The sequence below is a fragment of the Epinephelus moara genome, chromosome 13 (assembly GCF_006386435.1).
Source record: "Epinephelus moara isolate mb chromosome 13, YSFRI_EMoa_1.0, whole genome shotgun sequence".
Lineage (NCBI taxonomy): Eukaryota > Metazoa > Chordata > Actinopteri > Perciformes > Serranidae > Epinephelus > Epinephelus moara.
Window position 1 is genome coordinate 2,814,201 of NC_065518.1, and position 11,363 is coordinate 2,825,563.

The 11,363-nt window shown below is 44.0% G+C and overlaps 1 protein-coding gene across 3 annotated transcripts in view; it reads right to left on the bottom strand.

Annotated features, from left to right (window-relative positions):
• rnf213b (ring finger protein 213b) overlaps nt 1-11,363 on the bottom strand; it is a 528,456-nt gene that overhangs the window by 26,992 nt on the left and 490,101 nt on the right. For all 3 annotated transcript variants that reach the window (XM_050059312.1, XM_050059310.1, XM_050059309.1), the window contains exons 13-25: nt 10,492-10,590; nt 10,261-10,389; nt 9,891-10,056; nt 9,613-9,780; nt 9,373-9,522; nt 7,516-8,147; nt 5,426-5,585; nt 5,113-5,330; nt 4,880-5,023; nt 4,641-4,793; nt 2,154-3,459; nt 1,795-1,979; nt 1,563-1,715 (exon numbers count right to left, since the gene is read on the bottom strand). In XM_050059312.1, the coding sequence (XP_049915269.1) occupies nt 1,563-1,715; nt 1,795-1,979; nt 2,154-3,459; nt 4,641-4,793; nt 4,880-5,023; nt 5,113-5,330; nt 5,426-5,585; nt 7,516-8,147; nt 9,373-9,522; nt 9,613-9,780; nt 9,891-10,056; nt 10,261-10,389; nt 10,492-10,590 (3,663 nt within the window). The remainder of the gene's footprint in view (nt 1-1,562; nt 1,716-1,794; nt 1,980-2,153; nt 3,460-4,640; nt 4,794-4,879; nt 5,024-5,112; nt 5,331-5,425; nt 5,586-7,515; nt 8,148-9,372; nt 9,523-9,612; nt 9,781-9,890; nt 10,057-10,260; nt 10,390-10,491; nt 10,591-11,363) is intronic.

The following is an 11,363-nucleotide window of genomic DNA, read 5'->3' on the forward strand; positions in this document are numbered from 1 at the left end:
GAGCAAATTAAACACATAGATTCATGAAATCAATTGCAGCCTAAGGTCATTTTTGTAATTTTGCTTTACATTCAAAAAGGGGCAGAATCCCTGAATTTGAATCTTTCAAAGCTCCAAAACCAAACTGTTATTAATTTAAGAAATGCTTGCAAATTAGGGGATATTTTAAGATTTAAAGGAGCAGTGTGAAAGATTTAGTGATATTTAGTGGCGTCTAGTGGTGAGGATTGCAGAGTGCAACTAGCTGAAACTTTTCCCGGTAAGAAATCCTTCAGTGTTCAATGATCAGGAGGTTTTTAGCATGAGCCATATTAGCCTCAGAGGTCTCTTCCTCTCCAGAAGAAACGAACCAGGTAATTACAACCGGTAAAAACACATTACCCATCAGTGTAGACTGCTAATGTGAGCTAACTTTTTTTCATGGATAACCGAATGTGTGCTCACCTCATTTCTCTTCAGACATTCAGGAGGTTTTTACTGTGAGCTAAATTATACGCAGAGGTCTCTTCCTCTACAAAGCAGACTCATCAGGTGATTTAAACCGGTAAAAACTTTAAATAAAACAGTTTCACGTAAAAAAAAAAACAGTGTTTTTCTGTCACTCTCATTGTGGAGCAACCCAGTTTCACTCCAAAGTTGTCAAAAACTAGAGCTTGGTCAGTGACTTCTAGTGATAGACACCGATGAAAAAGCCGTCCTTTCATATCAGCATGAAACGTGGCAAGCTCAACTGCATCTGGGGGAAACGTGGTGGGAAGACAACTAAAGTTAAGGTGGCCAAACTGACTAGGGCGGATGGATGGGTCCAACAACCACCGACCTTTACCTGGAAGGCCGGTGTTCACTTACTGTGTGACTGTAAAGTCAAACCCTGTTCTTTTTTCCTGAACCCAACCACGTGTGTGTTTTTGAAGGAAAAAAAATGTAAAAAGGTTATTTTGAAAGAAACTGTACATTTCCTGTGAAAACTGGAGTGTATTTTGAAAAAAGACAACGCAGGTAACAGGCTGAATTTGACACGGGGTCCCAGAACGCCAGCAACCAACACACCCAGGGTACCTTGGACGTCATATCTCAAAGCATAAGTCCATCGCCAAACGTCGATATGTGACTAGGTCGGCGTGACAATGTGTTATGCGGAGGGGCTTCTAACTAAGGTGGCCTATACGAAAACACAAATATCCCTATCTAGAACCAGTGTTTGGTTTGTCCATTCAAGGCTGTAGAAACATGACAGTGCAACCTGGCAGCTCCCTAGATGAGGACCTGCTCCCTATGAAGATATAAACGGCTCATTCTGAGATAACAAAGACACAGTGATTGTTATTTTCAGGTGATTATACACTAAAGAAAACATATTACATTCCATTTCTGCAAATATATTCCCCTTAATCCTAAACACTGGGCCTTTAAGGAATTGAATTCAGAGAGTCAATACAAAAAAGGTCAGTGTAGATAATCAAATATAAAGTCATTCTTTCAATGAATGTTCCTCTTCTTGTCTTAGGTTTGGCATTTGTACAATAAAATGACAGACAGTTATCTGAGAAAGAAGTTAATACCTGTTTTAGCTGGATGTGAGGGGACGTATTTGCTCTTAGGACCTCAACAGTGATCAAGTGAGCTGCGTTCCTTCTCCACAGCATGCCATGGCTGTCGCTCAAACAGCCCAGAACCAAGAGATGGAACAGAAGCTCCTCCAGACCTGAACGAACCTGTCAGGTAACAAAAGTGAATAAGAAGACAGACACAACCAACAAGTGATCTGCAGAGATAAAATGCTTGCACACTTACTCCAGCGGTGTCAATGTGAAGGAGAACCGGGTCATGCTCTCTCAAGGGTGCAAGTCTCTCTGATAGACTCTTAATCAGGGAGTTGATATCAACGCATGGCTCAATCAGTCTGATCCTGATATGTTTTGCTCTGGGAGATTTCTGCTGGAACTTCTCAAACAAACGATCCACATAAAGGGATTTCCCTGTTGACAGACAAAAAAATGTACTCTGTTAGTAAAGATATCCATAAATCAATTTGAATTTTGTCCCTGAAAGCCCCTATGTGTAAATGATCACGGGTTTTTATGTGATAGCATAAGAGTTAATATGTTGTAAAAGCATCTTTATAATTGCATGCCAGTTAGGGTTACTCTTACCAACTGCAGGGCGCACAGACGACACCATCCACACTGAGAGCTGATCAGGAGAAATCTGTGCGACAGGGTTTTGTGGAAACGTGTTTTGCGAGAAGTGGTCATGTAGATATTTTCTGGCAGTCTCTGGTGTTAGACCCACACCAGCCTGTACTTTGTCATTGCTGAAGAAAGAGGGCACATATCTGTGTTGGTGCACAACCGGGCTGACTATTATCAAGCGATAATGCGGGTTGGCACTTCTCTCAAGACCCTCGAACAGCTCCCCCAAAGCCACACTGACATCATATCCCAGCAGCCCCGGATTGACAAGAGAGTATATCTTCTGCCAGTTTTGTTTGCCTTGGCTGAGAGCTCTGCGGAGAAAGATCTCCACCTCCTCCTCTGTGGTTTCCTCCCTGCAGACTAGAACCTCATCAGTAGACGGCAGAGGCTGCTCTGGACTCTGCATGTAAAAAGACAGGACGGTGGTAAAAACTTCTGCACTGGGACAAACCACAAGATTGGGCTTTCCCTCCTGAAGAACCGGTGGAAGGTTCCTGATCATGTGTTGCTGGTTCATTTCAGAGAGGCACGAGAGGAAGTGGCCCAGAGACGAGATGTCCAAGTATTCGTTGAGGTACTGCGGCATGTTGTTCTTGAATCTACACCAGAGATCTTCAAGACTGTCCTCATCACACTTCTTGAGTAGAGAGCTCTCTGCAGCATCATCATCACATTTCATGGCGCCATCATCTTCATCCTCTGATGAGAACTCCATCAAATCGTGAGCCTCTTCCACGTCCTCTTCAGTGTGTCCCCGTAAAGCTGGTGTTAACACAGACTGATCTTCATCATCAAACTCAACATCTTCCAGTTCGTCTTGGTTTGAGGTCATACTTGCTGCATTAATGTAAGCAACTCTCACATCAGTTAGAGTGCACTGAGGCTTTATGGGGCAAAGCAGATGCCACAGCTGTGGAGGAACTGCCACCTGCCGTTGACACACTTTGTGTATCCATTGGCACAGGTACACCATCTGCTCTGAGGTGTAGTGGTTCAGCAAGTTGAAGGCGGAGCGCATCTCACTGATGAAGGAGCGCCATTCCTTTTGGCAGCTGTCCATGGAGTTACACAGCTTCTGGAGCTGCTCAGTCACCTCGCCGTAGTACGTCATCTCCTTACCCTGCAGGGATAAGAATTTGGCTTTGATGCACGGCTGCTGTTGTGGGCAGCACTCGACCTCAGCACGCCATTCCCTGAAGAGCATGTTGCCAGATGTTTGCATCTGGAGAAGGATGGTGCCCAGTCTCTGAACTCCTTCAAAGACCTACAGAGCATGTGGACAGAGGTGTTGAGATTCATTCAGTTAATCTTAGAAGATAATTTCAACCACAAACTTTGGGCTTAAAGCTGAAATCTTTGGCTTCTATTGGTTTAAGTTGAAGTAAATTTTTCTGGAACAATGGATCAGGTGATTATATGTAGGATAAAGACATGAAAGGTGCCAGTCATGGTGACTCACATTCACAGTTATGTGACTCTTTCACTGCCCTAAAATCTCCAGGGCTTTTTCAGTACAGTTTTGGTTTTATTCAAACAACAACCTCAGCCTGAAAAATGAAGGCAATGTGGAAGTGCCCAAAACCTGCAGTTCCTCTAATGGCCACTTGAGGCTGGCTCCAAGAGTGAGTCAATCCCCATAGACCCCCATATTAAAACTTTACAGCAGAAATAAACATGTACAGGGGCTGGATTTTTATATAACTCACCGCTAAGGAGATACTAAGGTTTAAAGTTATGCATAATTAGAGTGTGGCCTCGTTGAGTGACAGGTGGGTGCCGTCCATTGACAAGTCACTACCACAGTGACAATGGTTGGTTGAGTTAAGTAACTGTGGCGTAATCAGGCCCCCAGGAAATGTGTCAGGCTTTGAAGCCAATTTTTATAGTGGCCTCTCAGGTGATGCCCTGCCATCCAAAAAGACTTTTTCCCATTGACTTACATTGGAAAAAAAGACATTTGTAAATCAATGTATACATTTTCTTGATTGTCACAACCTGGGGATAAAACTCCTTTCAATATTGAGTTTTAATCCATTTGGTCCAACAACATTTGAAAAGTCCAGAAGGGACGCACAGTTGAATAAATGTATCCCATTTCAAGTTAGCGGAACGCTAAACTGGAATTAGGCGGCTTGGCTGGCGGAAGTCTCTGGTACATCTGTGCAATGGTTTGCACAATGCAGGTGCACTGCCCAATCATCTGAGTAATTTTAGACACGGCAGTTGAACCATTTTGACTTGTTGCGCCACTGAGCAACTTTCAGAAGAATGAATGAAGCCCCGACGCAAACGCTGTATCCAGGTCTCTTACTACATCTATGGTGTAACCCCAGATTCAGAATGGACCCATGACCCACCAGTTGGGAACCACTGATTTAAATAACCTCTTTCCAGTGTACATTGTGCAGAAAAACATCAGCATTAAATCAAAAACTGCTGACTGACCTCAGTGAACCTGTTGACTTGCTCTCTGCCGTGCTCCCCTTTAGACGACATGAGCATGAGTTTGTTCTGCAGCTCCAGCAGGTCTTCAAGCTTGTAGCTCTTCTCCTCTCGTCCCATTTTCACTGTGACCTGCACCATGTTTTGTAGACATCTCTGCAAACAAGTCCAATAAGTTACATGGATTCAGTCATCTGTGCCTCATCTCTGACATATATTATAATAGAAGTTTTTCCACCTACCTTCTCCGTGTTGAGATCAGACCATCCTATGTGATAAACTCCATGAGCATTAATAGAAGAAGCCAGGGACAGAGAGGACTGCTCCACAGAGCCATGAGTCTCCTTCATTTCTTTCAACCAGCTCAGCAGGCGAGTCGACTCTCTCTGGAAAACAAATCCAGTGGCATCACCATCACTTTACCAGAGTAACATAGCTTTATGTTCTGCTTAATAAATAAGGCAGAGGTCCATACCAGTTTGTCTGGCAGCTTCTCATCTCTGTTTTGGGTGTCCCACACCTGCTGAGCACACCTCATGAAGCCCTCAAATCCAGCTCGGGGGGACAGGGAGTAGAGCAGAGGAGCGTAGCCCATCACTGCGTCATGGAAACAGGCCACCTGGTCGATCTCTCTGTCGTTCTCTCCAGCAGATATGGAAGCCAGGTCGACATACACCTTCACATCGCTCATGTCTGTTGAGGTGATAAAAAAGAGAGCATGAAGGCATCGTCTGCAAAAATGAAGGCAGTTTATGTTTTTTATTTAATGTGGAGATTCTTTCCCTCACCCTTTAGGTTCTCTCTGACCCAGCTGACCAGAGTTTGGCTCGCTAGAAACTCTTCCAGGCAGGCGGTGTGCTGCTTTGTGACTGTGGAGAGTTGCTGTTTGGCACGCAACAGGTCATCACTGAGGGACCCCAGGGTCCTCTGCTTAAATGTCTCTTCTTCCTGATAAACAGCCGCATACATCATTCAAGAGTTAGACATTCAAATACATGCTTTGCTTCTGCTGGACAGCAGTTTTCACCTCCTGCTTTTCACTCATATTTTATATTTTAAGAAGCTGTAAGCGACATTCAGGACATATCTGTGAGTCTGTTTATACCTGGTATTAAGATGCATCCTGGGGATCTGATCACAAGTGGACAGCGATAAATACAAGTGTATTGTTATCTGATCACTCCAACCACTTGCCGAGGTGGTCTAGGACACATCTGACCACATATCTTGTAGCGTAAATGCTAATGCATGCTGATGTGTCCCCGACACCAGCACAGGAGGTGGTGGTTGTTTTGGTGACGGTGCACTAATCCTGTATAAGTCACCCCATCTTACGATGCTTTGGAAGAAGTGTTGCATGACGGTCTGTTGTTTTGTACGGAAGCATATTGCATTCACTTGACAAATAAAAAACATCTGTTTTATTGAGTAATTTTTTCTGTTTTTCAGAGTAATTTTTTTCTTCTGTTTTTCGTGGTAATTTTGTACAGGAGCTCAATATAATTGAAGCAAACATGACATGTTCTATTGCTCTCTTAACTCAGAAAAAAATACTCAGAAAAACAGAAAAAATTACCTCGAAAAACAGAAAAAAAATACTCCGAAAAACAGAAAAAATTACCATGAAAAACAGAAAAAATTACTCCGAAAAACAGAAAAAAAATACTCCGAAAAACAGAAAAAATTACCACGAAAAACAGAAAAAAAATACTCCGAAAAACAGAAAAAATTACCACGAAAAACAGAAAAAACTCCGAAAAACAGAAAAAATTACCACGAAAAACAGAAAAAATTACTCAGTAAAACAGATTTTTTTTTTTTATTTGTGAAGTGAATGCAATACGCTCCCGTAGGTTTTGCTCTGTGGAAGGAGACGTTTGAATTCTGCTGACAGCGATATCTCTAGTTGTACTGACACAACCGCTAATGTTACAAGAGAGCATGCTAGCAAACGGCTAGCGAAAGTGTGCTAGCTGGTGAGATACACGCAGTGGGTTCAAATGCACGAGCCACCCAGGCCCCCAGCAGACGTGCTACAGGCGTGTTCAAACACCAGAGTGACACCATTGCACTGCACACGCGTTCCCAAGCGCCAATTTATAAACTGAGTTGAACTTTTGGAACGCAGCAAAGCGTACCGCATGTCATGAGATGAGGACCAACTAATCACAGATGGCAGATATCTTTCCCTTCCTCCCTAAATATCAGTCTGTGATAAATATGGAGGAGTTGATCATGTTAGTGCAGAGCTGCCAGAGCTTTACATCTGTCCCACAGACAACAGGCCGACACACAAACAGCTCCTGGATGAAGAGCAGCCCTGCTGGTAAATAGGCTGTGATACGGTGCTTGTTGAGCAACTTGCCGTCGCACTCTTGAAAGCTGGCACAGAAAAAGACAACAGCAGGACCCAGTGCCTGACCTCGTGGAGACGGTAATTTTATATGCGGCACTTGAATTTATTTGGCTTTATGCACCACTGAGCAACTTTCATAGGAATGAGCAGGCCCCGCCTCCAACGCTGTATCCAGTTCTCTTTATGCATCCACAACACTGCCCGACCGTCTGCCACAACAAAGAGCAGAGAAGCTGGAGTGGCAGCAGGGAGCGCGAGTTTATCCTCTGCTCAGGAAGCCTTTACTCCATTATAGCTAACATTTGCTGCTGTATTAATGCTCTGAATGTCACATACAACTCCTTTACATATACTGATAGTAAAATACTAAATATTAATCTCTTATGTTATGAATATTATGAATAAAAATTGTTAAGAATACAAGAATAACAAAAGTATGCTTTCTTCTGACGAGCATGCTGCAGCTCAATTCCTCTGTAAATACTGTAATTAGAATTTAAAGTCAGATCTTAAGACCATTACCAGTTGGCTCAGAGTGTCAATTTCCGTGAAGTTCCCAGAAAGCCTCATTTTCTCAGCGATTCTCAGCACTGCGCTGGCTGCAGCTGCAGCCTCGTGGAGCTGTCGGTACTCCTGGATCTGACCCAGCCTCAGCTCCACCCAGTCCTCCTCAGGCTTGAACCGTCCTGACTCACAAAGCGTCTGTGACATCACACTCAGCTCCTTCTTCAGTAGTTTCCCGTCTCCCTGGTCACCAGACTCCACCAGAACCTGATCGAGCTGCCTGAAAGTGATGTTTGCATTTGCAATGCTGACGCCAAACTGGCAGAACTCTGTCAGCAGCGGCCTCCAGATGTTTTCACAGACCTGCGTTAGGGTGACTTGAACGGGAGCTAAGAAGGGTTGCCTCGATGAGGCCAAAGATGCAGCCCCCTGGACCCAGGAGGACAGAATCAGGTTGCTGTGATGCAGTTTGTGCATCTCACTGGCCATTTTCAGAGCGTTCATACTGATCTTATACCAGAGGACCTGAGAGGGGCCCGTCTTCCCCAGCTTCCCCTCTGCATCAAAGGACTGAACGAGCACCAGTTTGTTCAGGCTCACGGTCTGGAGGTCTGCGCTGTGCTGCTCCTCCAGAGTCGACATCTCAGGAACTGGTTAAACAAGAACCATGTTACTATAGAAACCACCACAATACATCACCAAACTCTCTGTAAAAGTCCTCTAACTTAAAGTCATTCAAGTTGATATAAAGGTACTTCATTACTTTTGGCTGGATCGCAGCATGCAAGGCCAGACCTACAAACACGGCAGTCTGTCCGTCACCAAGTGAGTGAGCGATGAAGTTAACGCTACTGGTCGGAGCGGGTGAAGACGTAAATGTTGACGTTTCCCCATTGGCTGTTGCTCTGTCAAAATGAATAGGCGCTAACAGTCCTGTGTTTTTGTATGAAGTGGTGCAGGGATGATGTATTGTTGTAGGCCAGCACAGAGGTTAGCATCGCCTGGTTCCCTCAAAAAAACGCCACTGGGATTTTCTCATCCAAATTTTTGATTTTTGCAGAAAATAAGTTCTGTGGCAAACAAATGTTTCTGGTAATTACATGTTTGTCCAGCAAAATAATATTCAAAAAAACAAACCACTTTTATCATTTTTAAAATGTAAATGTAATCGCCAAAAGTAAAAAGCGAACATAAGGCTATGAACGAATTACACTACCACAAAGAGGTATGTTCAGTGCAGTTGATAAACTGCAACTGCCTTTTATAAGACACTTAAAAGCGGGGGCCTTTCTGAAATGAACAGTCGTGAAAGTTACTACTTTCTGCTATGATCAAGGAGTTGATAAGCAGACAGCGTTAGCTAGCTAGTTGGTTGTCCAACGTTACTGCTACATTAGATTAGATTATATGTGGACGTCTCCACAAGTTAGCCAAGGAAAATAGACTGAAACCATGCTGGCAAACTTGAGTTTTTACAATTCTTTATGACAATGAAGAATAGCAATGACATGACAATGGGGTGTAACTATAGACAGTGCAGGGGTGCCGGGGGCCCAACCAATATCTGATGGGAAAATCTCAGTAGCGTTTTGTCAGGGGAACCAGGCGATGCTAACCTTCTGGCTGGCCTACAAAAATATGTCATCCCTGCACCACACTATACAGTTACACAGAACTGACGTCATCACTCACTCATTCACTCACTTGGTGACGGACTTGTGTTTGTAGGTCTGGCCTTGCATGCCACAATCCAGCCAAAAATCATTAAATATCTTTATACCAACTTCCTGTTTCAAATTCAAAGCCCCCCTGCGCTGCATACATGGTCCGACCATACACTAGGTTCTGACCTTGTCTTATTTTAGTTACACTGACCTGTGATGCTTTCCGTAACCTTTGCCATCATCTTAATCAGTGTGTCCATCTGCTGTCTCCTCTGCATGAAAGAGTTCAGGTCCTTCTCTCTCTGAGACAGAACAAAATCTGCATCGACAAGAACCGCCTCAGATTTGTTGTTTTTCTTGTCTGTTGAAGAAACAATGCAGCTATTATCAATTAAAGGAGAAATTATATGTAGTGATCATGGAAGATTTTTTGTGATGTCAAGGTTCATACACTGCAGGTGAAGTCTCTTAAACTGCTCCCTATATTTCAGGCAGCTCTGTAGGTGTCCCAGGAGCACATGTCCCTGAAGCAGAGACTCCACCAGAGAGTGCAGCGCAGTCAGACAGCTGTGGACGACCTGACCGGCAGCGTCATCCACCTGGATCGACTTCCAGTCACCTGGGCCAAACGATGACACTGTGACCATTAGAAAACTTTAACAGCACTGAGGAAATAAGATTAAAATATATATAAAGGAAATGAATGAAATAAATGATGAAATGAAGTACTGTGAGACAGCAGGTGGTTCATGGCGGACTGCGGATCGAGCAGCTGGACTACAGAGTTGTCTCTGAATCGTGTCGCTGACTCAACGACAACAGCAGACAAGACAACATCAGGGAGGTCCTTCACCTTAGAGCTGAGAGTCCGCATCAGGTCTCCCTCCTGCCCTCTCTAGAAACATAAACGTGCCATCATTTATTTAATGCAAGGGGTCTGACCTGCTTGGTGAGAGGATTAAGTACAGCTGAACATCTGGATGAGGATCTTATTAAAGAGATAAATGCTATCAAAGTGTCTTGGCCAGCGGTGACTGAGACTAGCATGATGGGACACGACTGGATCGCCTGGACGAGCATGCATCAATATTCACCGTACCTGGCAGATTGTCTTGATAGCAGAGTGACACAGCTCGTCGAAACAGGTCTGTACATCATCATCACTTCTCCTTATAGCTGCCAAGGATGAGTCGAGACAGCAGAGCAGGACTTTGTCCTCCTCACCAGCCTGCGAGGAAAACAGATTTCTGTAATCTCTGCTGTTCTGGGATTAAACTTCAGGTGTAACTAAAACAAGACAAATCATTTTAATCCATAAGCGGTCACTGACCTTGGAAATCCTCTTCTTCAGGTCTTTTCTCAGGCTCAGCCTCCACCCGGATGAAACCTCCTCAAGAGAGCATTCCACCTTCAGCAGCGCATCCCACAACTAATGATTCAACACAGTCAGAACATCACACACTCTTATGATACTTCATACTGTGAACTTCTGACAGTGCACATTTCTGCACATAACTACCACTTCTAAAAGCTGCTCTTTCATTTTTATAGTATTTTTTCATGCAGTTTCTTTCTATTCTGGTTGAATCTGAGCAAAGTTTCCCTGCTTCCCTTCACTGGTTCCTGTACAGCAGGGTCAGTCTTTGTTTCATAATCATTACAAAGCAAAAGCAGCGGGTTTGATTTTGGTTTTGGAACAGGGAAGAAACGTATATCTTTTTCCAACCTCTCAAGGTAACGAGTGTCATTAACACACGACGTGCCCCAGGCACAACATTTAGCTCCAAATCCACAAAACCAGCCTGAAGATGAAGGAAATCTGAAACGACTGTATTTAGAGTCAATGGAGCACAGCTGAGTTGTTGACGGCCTGATGCTACGTTATGATTGGCCAGTCCCTGCCTTAAAGAGGCAACAGACAGCATCTTTTCCTAAATATATCATGATGAAAATAATGTGGGTTGCACAGGGTAGTGGCCACAGTAAAATCAGACGATCAGCGTTTACATAGGTTACTTAGTGGCTTTGCAATCTTTGCAATAAGCTTCTGCCACCGGAGGCGAATTTTCGTGGAAAAAATCTGCTTTACGGCAGGAAACGCGTCATGTATTGCCAAACTGGTCGGTCAGCCAATCAGGGACTGGAGCTGGTCCTTATGAGGAGTTGGGCATGAGATAGTTGAGTCAGGAGCACAATGGCAGA